The sequence below is a fragment of the Camponotus floridanus genome, unplaced genomic scaffold (genome assembly GCF_003227725.1).
Source record: "Camponotus floridanus strain SB8 unplaced genomic scaffold, Cflo_v7.5 scaffold24, whole genome shotgun sequence".
In the NCBI taxonomy this organism is placed as follows: domain Eukaryota; kingdom Metazoa; phylum Arthropoda; class Insecta; order Hymenoptera; family Formicidae; genus Camponotus; species Camponotus floridanus.
In genome coordinates, this window is record NW_020229370.1 from 1012766 (window position 1) to 1039122 (window position 26357).

The 26357-nt window shown below is 26.6% G+C and overlaps 4 protein-coding genes across 8 annotated transcripts in view; all 4 read left to right on the forward strand.

Annotated features, from left to right (window-relative positions):
* LOC109610184 overlaps positions 1-26357 on the forward strand; it is a 48159-nt gene that overhangs the window by 7848 nt on the left and 13954 nt on the right. The gene's annotated exons all lie outside the window — the stretch shown is intronic.
* Positions 826-25701, forward strand: LOC105249265 (odorant receptor 43a). Of its 5 annotated transcripts, none has more exons than XM_025409075.1 (7): positions 826-1025; positions 1454-1727; positions 2059-2527; positions 2593-2692; positions 2877-2996; positions 7323-7478; positions 25577-25701. In XM_025409075.1, the coding sequence occupies exons 1-7, from the start codon at positions 990-992 to the stop codon at positions 25640-25642; spliced, it is 1221 nt and encodes a 406-aa protein (XP_025264860.1). In that variant the 5' UTR covers positions 826-989; the 3' UTR covers positions 25643-25701. The 5 variants fall into 5 exon arrangements, with proteins under 5 accessions (XP_025264860.1, XP_025264859.1, XP_025264861.1 ...); XM_025409074.1 differs by having other exon boundaries at positions 1458-1727; XM_025409076.1 differs by lacking the exon at positions 25577-25701 and adding an exon at positions 7728-7804 and having other exon boundaries at positions 1458-1727.
* Positions 4422-5873, forward strand: LOC105249237. Its single transcript, XM_025409088.1, has 3 exons — positions 4422-4749; positions 5189-5458; positions 5800-5873. Exons 1-3 carry the CDS (start codon positions 4710-4712, stop codon positions 5802-5804), a joined length of 315 nt encoding a protein of 104 aa, XP_025264873.1. The 5' UTR covers positions 4422-4709; the 3' UTR covers positions 5805-5873.
* LOC109609858 (odorant receptor Or2-like) lies at positions 8890-11371 on the forward strand. Its single transcript, XM_025409080.1, has 7 exons — positions 8890-8922; positions 9149-9418; positions 9525-9993; positions 10274-10373; positions 10613-10732; positions 10809-10964; positions 11318-11371. The coding sequence occupies exons 1-7, from the start codon at positions 8892-8894 to the stop codon at positions 11369-11371; spliced, it is 1200 nt and encodes a 399-aa protein (XP_025264865.1). The 5' UTR covers positions 8890-8891.

The window sequence follows — 26357 nt, forward strand, 5'->3', positions numbered from 1 at the left end:
AGAAAAAAATATAATAAACATTGTGTAAAGACATATGTTTTTAAAATTATTTTTGCAGAAAGAAATTGAGTTTATCTTCTAATTGTCAATATATATATATATATCTGTTTATTCTCCATAATTAAAAATAATATCCTATTATGCGTTTATACATATGTTTCAGTTATTAAAAACATCGGCTGGATACATATCATTTTTATTAGCAAAGCGAGGATAAAAAAAAGTGAAAAAATCATATTAGTGTAGCATTTATTCCAATGTAATAGAAGAGTAGGTGTAATATATCTCCAATTAAATAATTATATGAACAAAATAATAACAAAGAGATATATGAATTTAAATAGAAATAAAATATTTGTAGATTATTTAATCCAATATTTATAGAGTAAAAGACTCTTTTGAGTTTTAACTAATTTTATACGCACCGATATATTTTCTAGTGAACTGTATATAAATAGAATTTGAAAACCTCTCATAAATGTAAGAATTTAAAAATTAAAATTTAAATTTAAAAATATGTAATATTTCTTTAATCACTTTTTCTTTCATTGGAATCCTTGTTTAATATGTTATATAAGAGTATTTTTTTTAAGATTTTAAATAACATTTTTTTAATTTATCCATTTCTTCTCAAAAAACGACGTAGATGACACGTATGATAGAATCTATATAATCGTTTATTAACTATAGCGAAACTGTAGACTACTACAGCCGATTATAGAAGCGTGAGAGTATACCAGATGTGCACGCTCTTATTCTCCCGCCTGTTATTGCGAAATTTTTTGCTCACACGATCATTTCGCGCGACACGATCAGTGTTGAAACTTGAAACAAGGGTCGATTATCACGGAATATTTAATATACTTTTTATTGCTTAGCCTTTTTAAAAGCTTTCTTTATTGGGAATATGCGCAAGAAACGTGTTTAGGAAGTAACGTCATTTCGCAAAAAGCAAACTGACGTCAGTCTTTAGATAACATTTGACATGGATGGTTCTAAGTATTCCGGATATCAAGATGCTTATGGTAATGGTTGCGATTAGAAAAGAGACAGTCTTGTATAAAATATTTTTATACTCGTGATCTTTTTTGATGCAATACTTTAATATTTATCTTGTTTTATTTTCACATTATATTTTAGCAAAGTTCCTCCATTCATTGTCTCTTATATATTATGCCAAATAAAAAGACTATCTCTGATTATGACAACTTGAAATTGCTATGATTATTATTATTGATATGTTTATTATTATTATCTGTTACTTATTATTATTATAAGTTATTATTATTTTCAACTGATTACACTAAATTTATAATTAACAGAAAGTATATAGTTTTCAGATAATATACTTTATATTTTGCGACATTTTGTATTTAATTGAATTTTATTAATGACATGTTTAACACATTATGCAATGATTTCGGCGAACTTGGACTTATTGCGATTTCTACAGGTAGATTTCGAATGGGCGGTAAAATTAAATCGTATCGCTCTAGACTTGATTGGACTCTGGCCTAAAACTCCGCGAAGTCCGCGACAGAAGTTATTGTGCGATTTTCGAGTGCTCGTCGTCTTTTTGGGGATAACTCTCGGTGTTCTAATTCCTGCTATACATTCCCTGATAAGAATTCAAGGGGATATTATGCTGATGATGGATAATTTACAATTCACTTTGCCAGCCGTGAGCTGCTCGATAAGAATCGTGATCTTTTGGTGGAAAAAAGAAGGTAGAAATGCAAATATACCCAACATTATAACTTTTTGCGATAAATGAAATACATGTAAATTGAATTAAAAAAGACGATTCATTTTATACAAATAATATAAAGAATTTTTATAAAAAAATTACAAATTTATCGCGCAGCGATAATCTCAGGAAAATCTAAGGAAATTGTTTTTAATTATATTATTCTCTTTTTTGTCAAACCTATAAAACAAGATATATTTTCACAGTTTCTTCTTTTCCTTTCTTTTATTTTGTTTAAGATTAAGCTTGATGTAGTGTCTCTGTCAAATTAGCGCTTATTCGAAGCATTCAATATATTGATATTTTTTAAGCTATCGTGCCGATCATGGATATGATCGCGGAAGATTGGTTAAAGTTCAAGACTGCACGAGAGAGAAGAATAATGATTAGGAGGGCGCGAAGCGCGCGCATAATTATCACGTGCGCGTATGGCATAATGATAGTAGCGTGCTGTTTCATCATTATTCTACCCGGTGTTGGCCTGTCGATGAGATTGACACCGAACATCACCGATCCGGGTAGACCTATGCCATTGCAAACCCACTACGTCTACGACGTAACGAGACGACCGCAATACGAGCTAACATTTATCAGTCAGGCCATCTATATCCTTCTCGCCATCTTGTCCTACACTGGCATCGACAATTTTCTCGGTCTGCTAATATTTCACATATGCGGCCAATTAGACATTCTCAAGGATCGTTTGACGTATTTGGATAAATATATCAATTCAGGCGATATGCTGAGAAGCTGCGTGGCGAAACATACCAGTTTGCTCAGGTTTGCTATTTTATATGCGAATGCGAACAAAAGATTCGCATAAAAAAAAGTATGCATTTTTACAGAGCCATCACCGTCATCGAAGATACGTACAATATAACACTTCTCGCGTTATTTGTGTACTTTGCGATACTCTTTGCTTTCTACGGTTTCCGGATAATTAGCGTAAGTATCGAAAAGCTTAAATTGACCTTTTACGATAAAAGAGACTAATAAAGCATGTTACAAAAAAAACTGCGAAAAAAGCTAGTTTTATAAATATGCAAATAATACATAAATTTACAAATTTGTATTTAGACTTATATTTTAATTTTTAAATTCTAAATTTTAATTGAGATGAATTAATTAGCTGTTTGATGAAGGAAATGATTTATCCCTCACTCACTTGATGTATCTTATATCTAACATTTTCAACTTATTTGCGCATATGTGCCTATATTGTGCTCTTGGCGAAATTTTGGTGGCCCAGGTAAATTACATATCGTTTTCTTTTATACTAAAATTATGCAAAACACATACATAATACATTGATTATGCGATTTAATGTAAGAAAAATTTGATTAACATCCTATTAAAATCAAATTTATTACATATATATGTATATATATATAGTAAAATTTAAAAAAATACTGATTTCTATATATAATATAAAAATCAATTTTTTGATCATTTTGTTTAATTTTTATTTAATTTTTATTAAATTGAATATCGTAGAAAATATATTTAACGTAAACTTTTTTAAGGATATAAAATAATATAGATTGTTTTCAGAATGCTCAGAATTGTAAAGTACCGGCATGTATCTTATGTATAGTAAATTTTTAAGAAAATATAAATTAATAGTTAATTATGTTCATAATTTGTATATAAATATGTAATTTGTAATTTATACAATATTTTGTAAATGAATTTGATTCTGATTCCCTTTTTGTTACTAAATAATATGCATGTAATAATTTGTATCCAAAAACATTTCTGATGCTCTTTCAAGTGTAATGAGATATATTATGCGGCATATAGTAACGAATGGTATTCAATGGATTCGAGAAATGCGAGGGATTTGTTGCCATTACTGATCAGAGGCGCTAAACCGATCTATCTCACTGCTGGAAAAGTGTTTCCGATGACAATGGCTACATTCTGTGGGGTAAGATATTTTAATGTTTGGTTATAATTGTAATTTGTTGCATTAAAAGGATTTAAATGACATTAAACTTTCATTGTATGAAATGTATCGAACAATCTCCATACCTCATTTTAAATGTTTACAAATTTATTATTATTTGTTATTATTTATTATTATTTTTTTATACCTCTCTATGTACAATCTTCAACTTCGCCATTAATTAACACATGATATTAATCGTATTACTATTTAAAAAATGTTTTTAGCTATTAAAAACATCAGCTGGTTATATATCTGTTTTGCATACAACGAAAAGTTCATAGAGATAAATATAATTTTTTGTGCATAGATATGCGATAGCTTGGAAATTAAAACAACAAAGAGATATATGAATTTAAATAGAAATAAAATATTTGTAGATTATTTAATACAATATTTATAGAGTAAAAGACTCTTTTGCGTTTTACATTATTTTATACGTACCGATATATTTTCTAGTGAACTGTATATACATATGTATACACAGAATTTGAAATCTCGTAAATGTAAGAATTTAACTTAAAAATCAAACTTAAATTTAAGAATATGTAATATTTCTTTAATCATTTTTTATCTTTCATTGGAATACTTGTTTAATATGTTCTATAAGAGTATTTTTTTAAGATTTTAAATAATATTTTTTAAATTTATCTATTTCTTCTCAAAAAACAACCGTAGATGACACATATGATAGAATCTCTATAATCGTTTATTAACTATAGCGAAACTGTAGACTACTACAGCCGATTATAGAAGCGTGAGAGTATAACAGATGTGCACGCTCTTCTTCTCCCGTCTGTTATTGCGAAATTTTTTGCTCACACGATTATTTCGCGCGACACGATCAGTGTTGAAACTTGAAACAAGGGTCGATTATCACGGAATATTTAATATACTTTTTATTGCTTAACCTTTTTAAAAGCTTTCTTTATTGGGAATATGCGCAAGAGATGTGTTTAGGAAGTAACGTCGTTTCGCAAAAAGCAAGCTGACGTCAGTCTTTAGACAACATTTGAGATGGATGGTTCTAAATATTCCGGATATCAAGATGCTTATGGTAATGGTTGCGATTAGAAAAGAGACAGTCTTGTATAAAATATTTTTATACTCGTGATCTTTTATGATGCAATACTTTAATATTCATCTTGTTTTATTTTCATATCATATTTTAGCAAAATTCCTCCATTCATTATTTCTTATATATTATGCCAAATAAAAAGACTATGTCTGATTATGACAATTTGAAATTGCTATGATTATTATTATTGCTATGTTTATTATTATTATCTGTTACTTATTATTATTATAAATATTATTATTATTTTCAACTGATTACACTAAATTTGTAATTAACAGAAAGTATATAGTATAGTTTTCAGATAATATACTTTATATTTTGCGACATTTTGTATTTAATTGAATTTTATTAATGACATGTTTAACACATTATGCGATGATTTCGGCGAACTTGGACTCATTGCGATTTCTACAGGTAGATTTCGAATGGGCGGTAAAATTAAATCGTATCGCTCTAGACTTGATTGGACTCTGGCCTAAAACTCCGCAAAGTCCGCGACAGAAGTTATTGTGCGATTTTCGAGTGCTCGTTGTCTTTTTGGGGATAACTCTCGGTGTTCTAATTCCTGCTATACATTCCCTGATAAGAATTCAAGGGGATATTATGCTGATGATGGATAATTTACAATTCACTTTGCCAGCCGTGAGCTGCTCGATAAGAATCGTGATCTTTTGGTGGAAAAAAGAAGGTAAAAACGCAAATATATCCAGTATTATAACTCTATGAAATAAATGATATACAATTCTATGCGATAAATGATATACACGTAAATTGAATTTAAAAAGACGGTTCCTTTTATAGAAATAATGTAAAGGATTTTATCTAAATATAATATAAGAGTCTTTATAAAAAATTAATATAAGTCTTTATAAAAAAAATTACAAATTTATCGCGCAGCAAGAATCTCTAACCTAAAGAAAAATTATGGAAATTATTTTTATATATTATTCTCCTTTTTATCAAACTTGTAAAACAAAAAATATTATTTTTTACAGTTTCTTCTTTTCCCTTCTTTTATTTTTGTTTAAGATTAATCTTGACGTAGTCTCTCTGTCAATTTAGCCCTCATTCGAATCGTTCAATATATTGACACTTTTGAAGCTATCGTGCCGATCATGGATATGATCGCGGAGGATTGGTTAAGATCCAAGACCGCGAGAGAAAGAAGAATAATGATCAGGAGGGCGCGAAGCGCGCGCATAATTATCACGTGCGCGTATGGCATAATGCTAGTAGCGTGCTTTTTCATCATCATCCTACCCGGATTCGGCCTGTCGATGAGATTGACGCCGAACATTACCGATCCGGGTAGACCTATGCCATTGCAAACCCATTATGTCTACGATGTAACGCGGCGGCCTCAATACGAGCTGACATTTATTAGTCAGGCAATCTACATCCTTCTCGCCATGTTAGCCTACACTGGCATCGACAATTTTCTCGGTCTGCTGATATTTCACATATGCGGCCAATTGGACATTCTCAAGGATCGTTTGACGTATTTGGATAAATATATCAATTCAGGCGATATGCTGAGAAGCTGCGTGGCGAAACATACCAGTTTGCTCAGGTTTGCTATTTTATACGCGAATGCGAACAAAAGATTCGCATAAAAATACAATAGTATGTTTTTTTACAGAGCCATCGCCGTCATCGAAGATACGTACAATATAACGCTTCTCGCGTTATTTGTGTACTTTGCGATACTCTTTGCTTTTTACGGTTTCCGGATAATTAGCGTAAGTATCGGAAAGCTTGATTTAAATTGATCTTTAACGATAGAGAAGAGATCAATAACGCATGTTAGATAAAAAAACGCGAAAAAGCTATTTTTATATAATATCACAAATTTAATTAGCTATTTGACGAAGGAAATGATCTATCGCTCACTCACTTGATGTATCTCATATCTAACGTTTTCAATATATTTGCGCATATGTGTTTATATTGTGCTCTTGGCGAAATTTTGGTGGCCCAGGTAGATTATATATCGTTTTTTTTTATAATAAAACTATACAAGTTACATACATAATACATTATATGCATCACCTTACATTATATGCGATTTAATGTAAGAAAAATTTGATTAACATATTATTAAAATCAAATTTTTTACATGTATATAGTAAAATTTAAAAAAAAATATTGATTTCTATATATAATATAAAAATAAATTTTTTGACAATTTTATTTAATTTTTATTAAATTGAATATTATAAAAAATATATTTAATGTAAACTTTTTTAAGAATATAAAATAATAACAGATTGTTTTATGACAGAATGCTCAGAATTGTAAAATGGCATGTATATTGTATAGTAAATTTTTACCTTATATATATATATATATATATATATATATATATATATATATATATATTTTTACAAAAATATTATTTAACAGTTAATTGTGTTCGTAATTGTATATAAATATGTTAATTTGTAATTTATATGAATATTTTGAAAACTGATTTAATTCTGATTCTCATTTTGTTATTAAATAATATGTATTTAATAATTTGTATCTAAAAACATTTTTGATGCTTTTTCAAGTGTAATAAGATATATTATGCAGCGTATAGTAATAAATGGTATTCAGTGGATTCGAGAAATGCGAGGGATTTGTTGCCATTACTGATTAGAGGCGCTAAACCGATCTATCTCACTGCTGGAAAAGTGTTTCCCATGACAATGGCTACATTCTGTGGGGTAAGATTTTAATGTTTGATTACAATTGTAATTTGTTGTATTAAGGATTTAAATGACATTAAACTTTCATTGTATAAAATGTATCGAACAATCTCCATACCTCATTTTAAATGTTTACAAATTTATTATTATTTGTTATTATTTATTATTATTTTTTTATACCTTTCTATGCACAGTCTTTAACTTCGCGATTAATTAACACAATAGGATGATATTATTAATCGTATTACTATTTAAAAAATGTTTTAGCTATTAAAAACATCAGCTGGTTATATATCTGTTTTGCATACAACGAAAAGTTAATGAAAATATGAAATAATTAAAATTGTTTGTGAGTAGATATACGATAGCTTAGAAAACTGTTTAATTATCAATTGAATTATTTGTGATTAAATTTTACTGCATAATTCGATTAAAATATGCTGCAAAAATTGTTAAAAATTTGTATAAAAATAAAGCAGAGAGATCTGAAATTGAAATCAAACTTAAATCGCAATGTACATATTCATATTTTTTACGAACCTAAAGCCGAATCAAATTATTTCATTATAAATAAATGTAATAAAATAAAATGTATATATAATTTTAATAATCTTTTAATAATTGCAGGATATTCAAAAATATATCTATAATATGTCATATGTTTTTGCCAGTTTTTTACAAGCTTATGCCTATGAATTTATTCATAAAATTTTTTTTACCCATTTTAATAATATATTTTGTAAAATTTATTAATATTTCTTAAACATGCTTACAGTGTTACTTTGTATATAGAATATGATTAATGAATATTATCAATGAATATAACTATAGCTGTTTAAAATCGAGACAAAATTCCTTATAAAATCATCATCATAAAATCAAATACAATTTTAAAAAAATATTATATACTTGAAATTTTCAAATCTGAAATATATTAAGTTACTAGATATACATTCTGTAAATATTTCGTCAAAACTCTATAATATTATTATAGAAAGCAATAAAATAATATAACAATGAATAGTTTTATATGTATCAACAATCGATAATCTGTATAATTACAAGCAAAATTAAAAATGACGCGTTCTTTCATTAAAATCATCTATAATCGGATATGATCAATCTATGTGACATTATATACGGATATTATCAATCGATTATTAGCGTGTGGAAACGTAACATATGTTTCGACGCATAGTATTGCTGTCGTGTGTGGTTATTCACCTCTTAGACTGCATATTTTTTTGGGGTAACTACATACAAACTTCGAACAAGTGAAGGAGAAAAAGAGTCTTCTGAATATTTAATGCATTCTATCTTCACGCTTTTAAGAAATTTTATGAGCATGCGTGACGAACGCTCTCAGTTTAATAGGAGGTGACTTCGTCGCCTGAAGCAAGGACAGACGCCAGTCTTTAGATAACATTTGACATGGGTGGTTCAGAATATTCTGGATACGAAGGTGCTTCGCATCGCAATTATTACGGTGCAAGAGTGAAAAGATTTTGCAAAATTATTATTAAATTATATATTATTATTAAATAATATCAAAATATTTTTTAATTTTATTTTCACTTTTTAATTAACTTCTATACATTTTATAAATTTATTTGATCACCTATATATCTGTTTTAAAATTAGTTATGAGCATGAAGAGAGCTCCAACTTAATAAAATCTCTACAGGTAGACTTCGAACGGGCAGTGAAATTAAACCGTATCAGTTTAGGATTGATGGGGCTATGGCCTACAACTCGACAAAATTCTCGAGAAAAGTTAATGTGTAACTTACGCGTGCTCGTCATATTTCTTGTAATAATAACCAGCCTTCTCATTCCCTCTGTATATTCATTGATAATAACTCATTCGGATCTCATGCAAGTGGTTGATAACTTACAATTTATCGTGCCGACTGTCAATAGCGTGATAAAAATCATGATCTTTTGGTGGAAGAAGAAAGGTAGACTTCTAACTTGAAAATGAACGTTTCTCACGTTCTGTGAATTTAATTTAATAAAGCTATTTATAAAGATACGTCATCCTTATTAAATATTTTATCTTCGAAGCTATTGCAACGATAATAAACATGATGATAGAGGATTGGCTAAGATCTAAGAGCACGAAAGAGAGAAACGCAATGGTGAGAAATGCGGTAATCGCGCGCGCAATCATCGCGTTCGCGTATTGTCTTATGGGATTGGCATACGTCTTTATTATCGTTCTGCCAATTTTCGGAATCTCCATAAGGTGCCTGACAAATATTACCGATGCAGGCAGATCGATGCCGATACAGACTTATTACATATACGACGTAACGAAAACCCCGCAATACGAGTTGACATATATCATGATTTCCATTTCTGTCTTTTGTGCTATGACGTGTTATGCGGGAATCGATAATTTCCTTGGATTGGTTGTGTTTCACATCTGCGGCCAATTGGACTTCCTCAGGCATCGTTTCCTTCGTATGAACAAGTTTATGAACTTTCATACAATTTTAAAAAGCTGCGTGAGGGATCACATGCGATTGTTGAGGTATTTTTTTTGCTTGTGTTATTTTTGCATCTTCTCCTTTGAAAGTAATTTTGTCATATAATATTGATATAATAATTGCTTGACAGAAAAGATTTTTTTTTCTATTTCAAAGAATGCTTTTGCATAAAACTCTATGTAATCTTCCTCTATGTAATTTTGTATTTAAAAATTTTTGTTTTTATTTAAAGTAAAACCGTAGTTTTCTCAGCTAGCTTTCAATCATTTCAGTGTGTTTATAGTAAATATATTACTAATATATTATTAATATATTACTTTATAGAGCCATTGCAGTTGTAGAAGATATATATAATATAATATTTCTCGCATTATTCTTATGTTTTGGTCTTTTATTCTCGTTCTATGGATTTCTTATAATTAACGTGAGTGTCTAAAAATAATTATAAGATTTTTCTATGTAACTCACATATTTATATTGTGATATACATATATTTTTAATGACGAAATAAAGAATATATTATAAGAATTAAAATAAAGAATATATTACACATATATAAATATGATCTAATAACGATATTTATATAATAATGCAATTTAAACTTGTCAAAAATCATCAATATATCAAAGTTATGTTTTTTTATACATGTCGCGGTTTAATCAGTTGCTTGCAAAAGAGAATGATGTATCAATCACCCGCTTGGTATATCTCATAAGCAATGTAATTAATATATTCGGTCATATGTGCCTTCATTGTGCTATCGGCGAGATTCTAATGGCCCAAGTAAGTTTAGCTTTCCCAGTTATAAAATATATATAACAATTATAATATTCAAAAAAGATTTTTTAATATTTTTAAGTGTGATAAAATTTATTACGCTGTGTACAGTCAAGAGTGGTATATTTTGGAATCAAGCGAAGCGCGAGATTTGATCCCTGTAATAATTAAAAGCAGGAAACCGGTTTATCTCACCGCGGGAAAAGTATTTCCCATAACAATGGCTACATTTTGCAGTGTAAGATACATTAAATTTCGATTAAAGGACTTCAATACGCTGAATTATGTATCACTGTGCAATATAAATTAAGTTATAATATATTAGCTTAATATCTTACATGCAATTTTGCGCAGTTTTGGATTCGTCAATTTTTGTTATAAATATATTAGATGGCAAATTTAGAATTTTTATTAATTATTGATAAAAAAATACACAGAAATATATAACAAAATTATTTTTATATTATATTTTTATATTATAATAAGAATATTGTTTGAACTAATCTCTCTCACACACATCTCTATTTTATATCAAAATATTCTGGCGAGACATATATATTCATATTATTATAAAGATATTTTGCCTTTCAGTTAATAAAGACATCGGCTGGCTATATATCTGTTCTACTTAGAATGTCAGTTTAAAGATTTAAATATGTACAAAGTAATTCTAATATTATGAAATAAAGTGCAAATTATGAGTATAATTGAAGAATATATGTGTATTAATACGTATGTTTATGTAACAATTTTTACAAAGTAGAATAGAGAAACAAATTTAACATAATCATTTAATTATTATAAAATATAATCATAATTTCAAAAACTTCGAAAAAAATATAATAAAATAAATACACAAGATATATATACAGTATGTGAGAAATACAAAATATTTAAATAACATAAAAGAAACAAATATTAGAGAATCATTTATATAATCAAATTGAATTAAAAGATGTGATAATATCTTATTGTTGAATATTGTTTCTTATATTCATTGAAAGTGTTACATACATACATATGTATATATCCGATTCTTCATTTCTAATATCAGATATAAGAATAATTAGTTATTAAATATATTAAAGTTTATAATAAATAAATTGCTAATAAAAAGATATAATGATATAAATTGCTAATAAAAAAATAAAATGATATTTTGTTCAAATATAATTTTCTGTCAATTTAAGGATTACTTACAGATAATTTTCGACACACATTTTTACAGACTGTCGATCGAACATAATAAAATCGATACTATGTATATAGTCTCTGAACTGCTAATGCGTGAGAATATAGCAGATGTATATTTACGAGATATTCCCATGAAATATTCGTCCATAAGTACGTAATTTTTTGTCTTTTAATCGTCGACTACTTTTTAGTCGATCGCGTAAAAAAAGAGAGAAACATGAAACAAGAAACTCTTGAATATTTAATAAGTCATATCGTTCCTCTCAAGCTCTTAAAAACCTTATCCCGTATGTGCGATGAATGTTTTTGTTGAATGCAAGGTAACGTCGGTGCGTGCAAAAGGCACAGCCGTCAGTCTTTATCTAGCTTTCGATATGGATGATTCAAATTACTCGAGATATAAAGGTGTTTAACGTTACAATGAGAAACACTTGTGTTTTCGAAGCAATGTGTTTTTATTAAAGTTACTAAGTTATATGTGTTATGCTGTAGAAAAAGAGATGTTCGAAATTTTCTGTTGTGCTTTATTTTTTGCAAAAATATTTTTATTATATACAATCATTATTCATATTTTAAATGATTAAGAAATCTATTACGTGATTTTAATTATTATCTGTTATTATTTGAACAATTTTCAAATTTTTATATATTTTAATTAATTAATTCTAGATTATTTATTTGTTCTTTATTTAACAATTTTTCTCTACTTAAATATTAATATCCAAAGTCGAATAAAAGATTGAAGTTTATACTTAAATTATATTTTTACAAAAGAATTTGGCTTATCAAAATCATTGTAGGAAGATTTCGAATGGGCAGTGAAATTAAATCGTATCAGTTTGGAACTGATTGGTCTCTGGCCTCAATTAGAACAAAACTTTCGAGAAAAATTATTGTGTAATTTACGCATATTTGTTGCTTTTCTGGCATTTTGGTTATTAATTCCTGCTATACATTCGTTAATCAGAATTCACTCGAATATCATGCTAACAATAGATAATTTACAATATACTTTACCGCTGATCAGCAGCATTGTTAGACTTATAATATTCTGGTGGAAGAAAAGAGGTAAATATGTGTATAATATAATGTGAATGTTATAATACTTATATATGTATATATACAAGATATCTCATTTATTTTTTGCATCGCAAATGATTCTTGTTTTTAGACTCATATTAAAAAATGTTTTAAATAAAATGTTACTTGATTCCAAGGGAAGCAAAAGATAGGGATATTAATTTGATCTTGCATATGGGTCAAACTATGTAAAGGTCCAACCTAATTTTCTTTAATGAACCATCTTAATTATTTTATATAAATCGATTCTTCGCAATATTCGGCATACAAAATAATGAGAAGAATCAATTGTAAAGAAAACATAGTTGTTTTTTTTAAAAAAATATATATAATTTCGTTACAAATTCATATCTTTTTTTAAAAACAATTATGTATTTTATTTATACTAATTCATCTCATTATTTTATGTACAAAAGTATTGACAGAAATATTCATAAATTTATTGTTTCTATTAAAATCTAATATTTTTTAAGCTCTTGTAATAATTGTAAATATGATTGCGGAAGATTGGTTAAAATCGAAAAGCCTATACGAAAGGAATGTGATGATTAAATGGGCGCAACGCGCACGCATAATTGTTATATGCGCATTTTTTGTGATGGGGATAGCATGTGTAAGTCTTGTCGGTACGACTATTTTTGGAAAATCGATGAGATTGACGCCGAATATTACCGATCCAGGCAGACCATTGCTTTTACAAAGCTATTATCTTTATGATATAACGAAGAGACCGCAGTATGAAATTACATTAATGTTCCAAATAATATCTCTCTTCATCGTTATTATACCTTATACAGGAATAGACACTTTCCTTGGATTGCTGGTGTTTCATATTTGTGGTCAATTAGATATTTTGAAAAATCGTCTCGTACATTTACATGAACAAAAAAACTTTTCTGATATATTGAAAGACAGCGTGATGTGTCACATTCGATTGCTCAGGTATCGTATCTTTTATCTGTTTTATATATTTATTACACAATTTAGAAGAAAATTATCAAAAATTGTGTGTATGTGTGCGTAGTTATATAAGCATCTTAAAAATCACTTAAAAATAAATTAATTTTATCATTTTTAGCATTTATATTATATTTTTAAATACAGATATTTTATTTAAAAATAAATATATAAATAAAGATAGTATATTAAATCTTACTATATTTACAATACATTTACAATATAATTTGAATTAATCAAACTATCAAAAATGTGTCTATAATAATATAAAATTACATTATAGAGCCGTTGGTATAGTAGAAGATGCGTATAATATTATTCTTTTGGTACTCTTATTATATTTTGCTATATTATTTGCATTTCAAGGATTTCTACTAGTTAGTGTAAGTGGTACAAGAAATTTGTGAGTATTCGATTTTTGTATTTCAACTTAATCTTTAATAATTTTTGATAATATCATGTATATAAAAATTAGTGTCATGTTGTTACATGTCTATGTAAGAATATTCTATACACAATTTAATTTTAATAAGAATTTTTTAATCAGAAAAAAATCATATCTTTTCATGCATAACATAGATTAATTATAATTTCATTAGCTATTTGACGAGGAAGATATACCGACCATCCGTCTGTCAATTCTTCTCGTCGGCATTACAAATATATTTATTCATATGTGTCTTTATTGCGCCATTGGCGAAATATTAATGACTCGAGTAAGGTTATTAAATATATATAATAATTTATATAATTTATATAAAGAGAATGTTTGCATATATGAATGTTAATATTTTAAAGTACGATGCAATTCATTATGCGCTATACAATAATGAATGGTATTTTCTGGATCCGAGGGAAGCGAAAGACTTAATCCTTTTTATGATTAAAACCGGTGTACCAGTATATTTCACTGCTGGGAAAATATTTCCTATGACAATTGCCATGTTTTGTAGTGTAAGATATTAATATTCTATACTGTTATTTTGGCACTAGTATTATATCATGTAATTTTATTATATTTAATTGTTAATTTTTATATATGATGTTAATTTATATATATGATGTTTTAAGATTTTGTCAATTCATTGACAATTTATATTAATAATTGATTTTATTTTATTACTCATATAAATATGTTTCAATTATAATCACTGAATATAGTAAAACTAAATCTCTTACTTATAAGTATATAAATTGAATTTTATTTATAAAGATATTTGTTAAAAAATTAACATATTCAATGTTATTTCATAATATTTTTAACTTCTTATTTACATTTTTAATTTTACGCTTTATCTCAAATGTAAATATTATATACTTACATACTTTTTAGTTATTGAAAACGTCAGCCGGTTACATATCCTTTCTGCTTACGACAAGAAGTTAACCAAAAATGGAAAAGAGAAGTTAGTTTTATTTAATAGAATTGTTAAAATGCAATAATTTTAAAAATGTACGTGTATTAAATTTATTCTTTATAAATATAATTCCCTAATATTGTTTATTTTCATAAAAAGTACAGTAAATATTTTGTTAGTATTTTGTAATAGATGAGACTGGACGCATCAATTATATATTTAGAAACATCGTCCACAAAAATATTTCACAAAAAAAATAAAAGTGCGAAATCTCAGGACAAAAGAAATAATCTACGAATAGTACTAGTTTAAATATTTTTGCTGATATAAAAGGTAAATAAAATATAATAAAATATTTAGGTAATGAAATATAATAAAACTATTTTGCTGATATACACACATGGAATTTCTTTGTATTGTGTGAAAGAAATTATTAATTATCTAAAGATCCATTGTTTAATAATTTTGACAATTTGTTATTTTATTTAATTATTAAATAATTGAAATTTAATGTATCGTAAGCGTCAAATTTAAAGTTCTTATAAACATCCTGTCATAATACAATTTAATTAATAAAAAATTATTTTAGAAATTAATTAAAAGACTATAATAGATTATTTTATATAATTCTTCTTATATATATATATATATATATATATATATATAATATATTATCAGAATATTTTTATACGTTATATATTACGTTATTTTATACGTATTTTATACGTATATATAAATACGCTATATAAATGTATATTACGTATTAACAAATGTAGAACATAAACTGTCATAAGTGACAAAAAGAGCATTTCGTACATATGTCAATATAATTTCCAAAATATTAAAATTATTTCCTTTTTTATTTAATTTATGCAATTGAAAGTAATATACGGAATATTATTATACGTACGATGTATGACACAAGTTATTATGATGGTGTACGATGTATATCTGATATTTCTTTCCCTTTTTCTTTTTTTTTTCTTTCGTAGCATTCAAGCATGCACTATAAGTAGCGTCAATCGATTACAAAAAAATGAAGAGAGTTTATATACCGTTACATGAGTTTTTTTTAGAGGAAAGAAGGATAGTTCGTTAAGCGAATGGAAAAACGGAGAATGTTTCGCATATTTAATTTAGCTTCTCGAGATCGTCTTGCGCAAAATTATGAGACAATTTTTTTTTGCCTGCGTGTTAAGTACAATTTGCTGACTAGAATAGGTGACTTCGTTTCGTAAAGGTAGAGCAGCCGCCAGTCTTTAGATAACACTCGACATGGATACTTCAAACAGTTCAGGACATCGAGGTGCTTATTATCTTATCGCGATTACAATCAGCATAACTTTTTTTTCGTGATTATGATTGTGCGTGCAATCATAATTGTAATTCACGTTAGATGTGTGTTTTATATCGTTCTACGAGATTTCATATATGATCTCCTTGCTAAAATTTCTTCTTTTAAAGCAATATGTTAATCATTCATTGACGGTTTTTTCCTCTTTATCAATGTCTTTTCAAACAGGTAGATTTCGAATGGGCAGTGAAATTAAATCGTTTCAGTTTAAGAATGATTGGGCTCTGGCCTAAGACGGATAACAACGTTCGAAAAATGTCAGTGTATAATTTTCGTCCTCTAATCATTATTTTAATGCTAACAATTAATGCTCTGATTCCCTGCATACATTCGCTGATAAAAATTCGTACGAATATCATGTTACTAATTGAAAATTTGCAATTTACTCTGCCGACTCTCACCTGCATCATTAGGCTCATAATTTTTTGGTGGAAGAAGGAAGGTAAAAATAAAATTTATATTAATCGATACAAAAGAGATAGCGAATCTTACAAATTGTATATGAATTTTATTTATAATTTTTCAAAAAAACAAGATATAAAAATATAATGTAATATACAATAATTTTTTAAGAATAGCATTTCAAATAAGATCATACAGAAATTTAGAAAAATATTTTTAATCTATAAAAATGTAATTTAAATAATATAATTTAAATTCAATTAGAAACAAGATATCTTTTTTAAATATTTTTTAATATTAAAAAAAATTATATATGTTATTTTTATTGAAAAATCATTTAAAAAACTCTAAATTATTTTCTCAAAATTTTACATAATAATTAATTATTAAGGTAATTTTCTATATACTTTCTTAAAAGCTTTATCTATTATTTTTTTTCTAAAAGAATTTATGTATATACATATTTTTTAATATATTGCATAGCATTATCTTTCTAATTAATAATCGTAATTTGATATAAATATTTTCGTTTCAAGTCTTTCAGCAATTTTTTTCAGCTTTTGTAAATCTTTAATTATTTTGTCTATCTCATTATTTTAATATATTTTCTTTAAGTTCAATTTTTTTATTACTCTCGAAAACAAGAAATTGCTCTTCTTTAACATTTCGTTCCTTTCAAAGCTGTTATATGGATATTAAACATGGTTGCGGAGGATTGGCTAAAGATGAAAAGCGCACAGGAGCGAAAAGTAATGATCAAGAAAGCACAGACTGCGCGTATAATTATCACGTGTGGATACTGCATGATGATGACTGTCTTCATTTTAATAACTGTTTTGCCCATTTCTGGAATCTCGATGAGATACTCGTATTTGTCGAATATTACTGCTCCAAGCACGTTGCTGCCGTTGCCGACATATCACGCTTACGACGTGACGAGAAGCCCCCAATACGAATTGACGTTCGTCCTTCAGACCGTTTCCATGGTTTTTGCTACCATGGCCTATACTGGTATCGATAATTTTCTCGGATTACTGGTGTTCCATATCTGTGGTCAATTGGAGATTCTAAGAAATCGTATCGAGCATTTAAACAAATTCGCCGATATTCATTACACGCTAAAGAACAACGTGGAAGACCATACACGATTACTTAAGTACTTGATATTTTGTGATAGATTTCTATATATGTCATTCTCTTCTTTTTATATTCTTATTAATCAAATCGTAAAAAAAATCGCTATACACACAGTACATCACATATAATATTATTAAAATTATATCTCTCCATTAGCACTTCAGTCAAAGATATCCTTTTTTTCAGAGCCATCGCTGTTATAGAAAATATATTTAATATAATGCTTCTTGTACTATTTTTATATTTTGGTATACTTTTTGCTTGTTACGGATTTTTGGTTATAAACGTAAGTGATATTTTTTTTATATTTCTCTAATCATCGAATGTATTTGTAATGTACTTTATTATATTTATGGCGCTCATTAAGACGTTTTAAAGATGTTTATAAAGACATCATTGAGATGTTTTTTGAACATGTGTTGTCTTGATTAATACAAAAATTGTTTTATCTATATATGTTATGTTAGTTAATAGAGAAAGGTAACAACATATCAATCAGCCATTTGATGTACGAAGTATGCATTGTTATCAACACATTCAGTCACATGTGCCTTTATTGCGCTGCAGGAGAGGTTCTAGTAATTCAGGTAAAAATTATAATATTAAATTGATTTTTGTTTCAATGATATTTACGAAGTTCAAAAGTTAAAAAAAATGTTTATGTCTCAGATATCTTTCTTGCACAAACTACATGTTGCCAATATGTTAATTGTCAAACGTCTGTTAATTGTGAAGTGAACATAGAATTGCATAGAAATTTTATAATCTAATAAATCTAATAAATTAATATTTTGTGTAATAATAAACGAATTTCCGATAATTCTCAGTATGATCAACTCCATTACGCTGTGTACAATTACAACTGGTACACTTTAGATCCAAGGAATGCAAGAAACTTAATCTTTTTGATGATTAGAAGCAGTAAACCAATCTATCTCACCGCCGGTAAAGTGTTTCCTATGACAATGGCTACATTTTGTAACGTAAGTTTCATTAAAAATATATATAAATCTTACACTTTATTGTAATTAGATATAATGATGATATGTCGTATATATATAATCTTGTTCATATAAAATATTCTTGATGTACAAAAACTTAAAGATTGTGAAAAATTGTTGTTTTTACTCGCGTCTTGTGTCGTTACTTTCTCTTTATCAATTGAATTATTAATAATATTTTAATAATAATTGCACTTGTATTTTATTTATTTTAATTTTTTAATACTTTTAATTTATTTAAATTTTAAAAAATAATTATTTTATAACCATATATTTTATAATCATATATTTTATAATCTTTTTGTATATTTATTTATATGTTTATTGTCAATACATAATTTTTAGCTGATAAAAACATCAGCCAGTTACATATCTGTCCTCCTTACAACGAAAACTTAATCGAAAATTTAGGATAGATTCAAATCACTTCTGAGGTGTTATATGATTATTAGTAGATGGATTATACAACTAGTAATAAACAGGTGAATATTAATTTTTACAGAATAACTATATTGATTGACACTTGATTAATTTATTTATGTTCAAATAAAATAAATTATATACAAAAAAATCTTTACAGGATTAAGAAGAATTGTAGTATTTGTAGTAATATCTACACAGCTATTTTCAATCCATATTAAGATATTCTAATCGGGAAGTATTATTTATTTTGTTACATTGACATCGCGAAAACAACTGTAAATTAATATAAATTAATATAAACTGTTAATATGAAGAATAGCAAAATAAATTCACGTGAAGTATAAAATAAAGTCATTAGAATAATAAGGCTTCAAATTATTTTGTGCATCAAGTTGTAATTATTTGATGAAACTTCTTTTTCTCGAAAAATTCATGTTCTTTTTATAATTTAAATAATAATTTTAATGCTTACATAAACAAAAATTATGCAATATTTACTATGAATTGATTATATAAAAAATGATAAACTGTATCAATTGTACTATATGTGGTAAGGCGTAGTAGGAAGGTATTTATTCTCGTCGCAATTATACCGATTTGTTCTACTTATCGCGCTGAAAGCAATTTCACACACAATTCTACTATAAGTTAGAGTCTATAGTTGAGACACATCACTGAAAATCGATTATCAAATGTGTGAGAATGCAACAAGTGTTCTACGTGTCGCGTGAGCAGACACGTATTTTTTATTTATTCCCTTTGAGAGACTTTATTCTTGAATATTATCGCATGAGGGAGACATTTTAGAATTTTTAAAACCCTTTATTGTGCGCGTCAACTCATTCCATGCTCTCAAGAATTTTTATCTATACCTAGGCTTTTACACGCAATACTCATCGATTACGAATGCGTGAAATCATAAATGTGCATCTACACGAATAAAGTACTTAAAACCAGTTATTACATTATTTTTTATTCATGAATACTTCCAACATTGTTACCTGGGAGAAACTTGGTCCAACAAAGGGTGCTTAGTACTTCTAAAATCCACCTTTATGCACATTGATCCTCTCACACTTTCAAAGGTTTTTTTTTATACACATATACACATATACACAGTTTTTTGTTGGATAGACGTCAACGTCGTTTTATAATAGGGAGATAAACGTCAGTCTGTGGATTGCATTCGATATGCAAGCTTCGAGCTATTCTGCACATCAAGATAAGGTGCTTCTCATTGAAAATATCATAATTGATTTTATTATCATAATTGATTTTATTATAATTGATTTTCTTATAATTGATTATCAAATTAAGATTAGAAAAGAGTTACACTTTATCGAATAAAAAATAAGATATTTTAATCACATATATGTAGCATAAAATACTTCAATTTTTTTATCATCACCTTTCTCAAATGAGTGATTGTATATCAATTTTTTGTGTGTCAATCAATTTTTTTGTCAAAATGGATTTTTATTTATAATATATGATTTTATTTACAAGTAATTACAAATAATTTAGAATCATAATAAAATAAAATGAGATATTCTATTTTTGAGGAAGAAGTTTAAAAGAAGTTTAAAAAAAAGTTTACATGAATAAATAACTTATTTTTATTTAATTTTTATTATATTTAATATGCATTATGTATAATACACTTCAATCAATAAATTAATTAATACGATTATCTGTTTTTATTTTTAATTTTTTGAAACTTTTATAACAGATAGATTTCGAATGGGCAGTGAGACTGAATCGATTTAGTCTAGAATTAATCGGGCTTTGGCCTGACTGTATACAAACTACATGGAAGAGATACATGTGCAATTTACGCACGCTTCTCGTTTTCTTGGTGGTATTATCGGTTATTGTGATTCCTGCTCTACATTCTCTGATAAGGAATCATTCCGACATCATGCTGGTGATAGATAATCTGCAATTCTCTCTACCGATGACTACCTGCTTGCTAAGAATCGGGATTTTTTGGTGGAAGAAAGAGGGTAGATGCAACAACAAGTTTGTTCATTTAATAACATAAAATATTTTATGTAATGTATCTATACAATGTATGTGTGTGTGTATGCATGTGCAAATCTTTTTTTATATTCTTAAAAATTAAGTGCTAAAACCATTCTTAGAATGACTTCTATTTTACATAACAATATTATGGAACATTTTGTAAGCCATGTTTCCTTGATATCTAATTTTTTTCAACTCTGAGAAATTTAATTTATATGAATCGTTTTGAAATCTAATACAATTTATTTTGTTAGATAAAAAAAAATTTATATTTTTCTTATTTTTATTAGTTTTTTCGTTTTGATGTTTTTAAAGCTGTCGCACCGGTAATAGATATGATCGCGAACGACTGGATGAAAGCAAGAAAACCGCAAGAGAAGATGACGATGATCGCAAAAGCGCAAACCGCGCGCATGATTATCACATTCGGATACACCTTTATGATATCAGGTTGGATCGTTACGGTTATTTTACCAATGCTTGGCTATTCGGTGAGGTATTTGACGAATATTACCGATCCAGGAAGACCGTTACCAGTACAGACATATTATATTTACGACGTAACCAAAAGCCCGCAATACGAGATAACATTCATTTTTCAAGCCATCGCCATGTTTCTATGCATCATGCCTTACACAGGCATAGATAATTTCCTCAGCCTCCTAATATTCCATATTTCTGGTCAATTGGATATTCTGAGCAATCGTCTTATGCGTCTGAATGATATCGCGAATTATAATGACATTTTAAAAAGTTGCGTGATGGATCATACGCGGCTACTTAGGTATATTTTCTTCACATATTACATCCTCTTATGGAGAAAGATATGTAGACGTTCAAATATAATATATATATAACATAAAAACAAATCTTGTTTAGAAAAATAATTATAATTAGCACAATACAAATTAATATAAATAAATCATAAAACGAGCCATACATAATTAATATTTAATCGAGTGACACACATAATTATATATTTGTTTTTACTTTAATAAAATTTAATAGTAGAAACCTTTTGCTTGATACACAAATGTAATTACAAAATATCTCTTCCTCTTTTAAAAACAAAAATATCGTAATAAAAGAAAAGTCGGTGTGTCTGCTATGAAAATATAATTGCATAATATTAACATTTATATATAATTTTAGTATGTTTACTCTCTAATATAAATTAATATATATATATATATATATATATATATATATTAATTATATAATATAATATATATATATATATACATATATATATATATATATATATATATATATATATATATATATATAGGATATACGCATTTATTACTTTATAGAACCATCGCCGTTGTAGAAGATACATTTAATATAATATTGCTCATATTATTTCTGTACTTTGGTACTCTCTTTGGTTGCTATGGATTTGTATTAATGAGTGTAAGCAAAAAAATTTTTTTAAATTTTGTTATATAATTTACTTGCATTATGCAATTTTAATATACGTAAAAAATTTATTTTTACAAGAATTGCACTGATCATCTCATATGATTATTGAATTACATATATATACATATATTATATCATGGAATGACTAGATGCTTGCAGATGGACATCATTTATCAATCTCTTACTTGGCATATTTTTTATCTGTCATTACCAATACGTTCGGTCATATGTGCTTGTATTGCGCTGTTGGTGAAATTTTAGCAGCACAGGTAATTTACCATTCTGATCATAATTTAACATTCTTTAATTTCTACCTCACACACACATATATTATATGTATACAATTATTGATAATTATTTACATTAATCTCGCCGATGATCTTGACCTTTACATATGTTGTAGGGGTGAGAATACTGATTAATTTTTCTCTTTGTTTTCCGTTAATGTAAATAATTATTAAATTCTTTTTTGAATATAAACTTATAAAAAAAATTCTAATTTTTTATGCATAAAATATCTAAATAATATATCATTGTGACTCAATTTATAAAATATTACTATCTATATTAAAATATTAATTAATACGAGAACATTTTTTTATTGATATTTTAAAAATATATTAAAATAAAATCCAGAATATTTTATATATATGTTATACCAATGTAATTTATGTTATACTAATATAATTTAAAAATATAAATAAAATTAAAAATTTTAATAATTTAGATAATTTAGAATAAGAGAGAAAAGGGGAGGGGGAGAGAGAGAGAGAGAGAGAGAGAGGGAGGGAGGGAGAGAATTGTTATCGCGAAAATGAAAAAAGAACAACCAATATATAATATCTGGATATAAATGATATATATAAGTCTAATATAAATGAGGTATACATATATATAATACAGTCTGAATATAAATGATAAATAATTTGTAAATTATTTACCGCATATTGTTGCTCCGTATGTTGTCCAGTGCTTTTTCAGACTTGCTTTCCTCTCCTTTGCTCTTTTTCTTCGTTGCACTCACATTCACTCTCGAAAATAAGATTAATTAAAATTAATTTTTATACGCAACAATCGCGAGACACTTTGCACGGCACTCCCGATCGCGGAATAATTACAATTAAAAGTTAAGGAAGTAAAGTAGGGATGTAGTAAAGTAGGGAGTTAAGTAAAGATTAATTATAATTATTGTAGCGAATTATATTTCAAAACTAGTCGCGATTGCGTTTTATCGTTAGAGAGAAAATTTGACAATATATGAAGTATTTCGAACCTTACTCCTCGAATGTTGCCGTGCGAATGATATCAAGGCATGTATACGGCCTGTACATGTAAACACAGCGCGTCATACGCCGCCACGGCCGAACGTGTTATTATCCATTCATTGTCGATATATTTTACGTACTTTAACATATACACAATATGAAAGTATATAGGGATGTTTTAGATTATATAGATTAATTAAATAATATTTGTTAGAAAGGATTGATAATCACGAAGCTTCTCATTATGTTAATTACTTCGATTTATGATTCGATTGTTTTGCTGTATGTTTTGAATCCAAATTATATTTAAATAATTGAAAAATAGAACAAGATAAAGCGTCACAGTCGAATTATATCTGATTCTATAAATATCAAATATATTAAATATATATATACTTCGTGTCAAAAAAATACGTTTCAATCACTAAATCTTTTTTATTAAATATCTCAAAAACTATAAGATATCTCAAATAAAATAAAGAGAAAAATTAATCAGCATTCTCATCTCTACAACATATATAAAGGTCATCATCAGCGAGGTGTCCGTTAACTTAAATAATTACCCAGATATTATATTTTTTTATGCAATTATAAATTATAATACAATTTCTCTATGATCCCAATATCTTTTTAAAATAATTAAATTTAGTTTTTATTTTAGATTAAATTTATGTTTTTATAAACAAATTTGGGTGTAATTTTTATGTAAATTATCTAGAAAAATTAATCTATTTATTTAAAATTTAAATGCACATTTATAATTCAATTGATTATATACATGTTTATAATTTAATTAAATTTTACAAGTTGTATCAGATACAATTTAAAAACTTATTGACTTGTACATATCTTTTACGATTTTGAGTGCGATCGAATTCATTACGCTGTATATTGCAATAAATGGTATACTTTGGATTCAAAAGATGCGCGAAGTGTAATTCTTTTAATGGCAAAGTCCAATAAATCTTTTTATCTTAATATTGGTAAAATATTTCCCTTGACAATGGCTACATTTTGCAATGTAAGTTATCTTAAATCTCAATTATAATTTCAGTACATAAATGGTATTCCTTATAAAGCTCAAATATTTCCTTAACAATTAAGAAAAAATTGCTTTACTTCTTAACTTTTTTATATATAATTATTATTTTTATATACTTGCACATATCTTATTTCACATTGTTACCAATATATGTATATATATATATATATATATATATATATATATCTTTTAGCTATTAAAAACATCAGCTGGATATATGTCTGTTTTGGTTACAACAAGAAATCAATCGAAATCTTAAGATAAACTTAAATTGCATATCTATATATTCCTGCTTTGATATGTACAAATTAATATATGGTCTCTCGGTAATAATTAATTATCAATAATAATTAATTAAAAATGCATATTAGCATTTTATATTATGTTTATATAATTATAATTTTTTATGTGATTATAATTTATTTTATATTATGTAATGTTAATTAACATTAATCTAAATTAATTTTATAAATTTTTAAAATTTGAATATTTCTATAATACTCATATAATATTATATACATAAATATTTTTCATATTTTAATATTAATTTGCAAAATATGATATAATTTATTAAATAAAAAAATTTTATATTAATACAAATACATATTTTTAGGTTTTTAAAAAATGTGTACTTACAGACGCAGAATATCACAGAAATAAAAAGAACTAACAATTAGCAATAGAAGAATTTGACATATTCGATTTATTTATAGACTTATATATGTTTAAATTAATTTTATATTTCAGTAATAGACTCACAATCAGCATGATAAGAGAATATTTGTTTTAATGATAAAAATAATTGTCAAAATATTTAAAACAATAATTGTTTATTTTATATATATATATCTTGAAAAATATTTATATTATTTGTATAAATAGAAAGTGTAATAGTGATATATTTAATTCACTGCTATAATTAAATTGAACACTACTTAGCTCATTTAGTTCACTGCTATAATTATATTGAATTA

Bases quoted from the DNA above. Each gene is read 5' to 3' on its own strand.
- LOC105249265 (XM_025409075.1), top strand. From the start codon at position 990: ATGGTTCTAAGTATTCCGGATATCAAGATGCTTATG. The intron at 2,693-2,876 runs GTAAGTATCGAA...TGAATTAATTAG, and splicing joins ACGGTTTCCGGATAATTAGC to CTGTTTGATGAAGGAAATGA. The intron at 7,479-25,576 runs GTAAGATTTTAA...TATATCTTTTAG, and splicing joins CAATGGCTACATTCTGTGGG to CTATTAAAAACATCAGCTGG.
- LOC105249237 (XM_025409088.1), top strand. From the start codon at position 4,710: ATGGATGGTTCTAAATATTCCGGATATCAAGATGCTTATG. The intron at 4,750-5,188 runs GTAATGGTTGCG...TTCTACAGGTAG, and splicing joins CGGATATCAAGATGCTTATG to ATTTCGAATGGGCGGTAAAA.
- LOC109609858 (XM_025409080.1), top strand. From the start codon at position 8,892: ATGGGTGGTTCAGAATATTCTGGATACGAAG. The intron at 10,374-10,612 runs GTGAGTGTCTAA...CGGTTTAATCAG, and splicing joins ATGGATTTCTTATAATTAAC to TTGCTTGCAAAAGAGAATGA. The intron at 10,965-11,317 runs GTAAGATACATT...TTTGCCTTTCAG, and splicing joins CAATGGCTACATTTTGCAGT to TTAATAAAGACATCGGCTGG.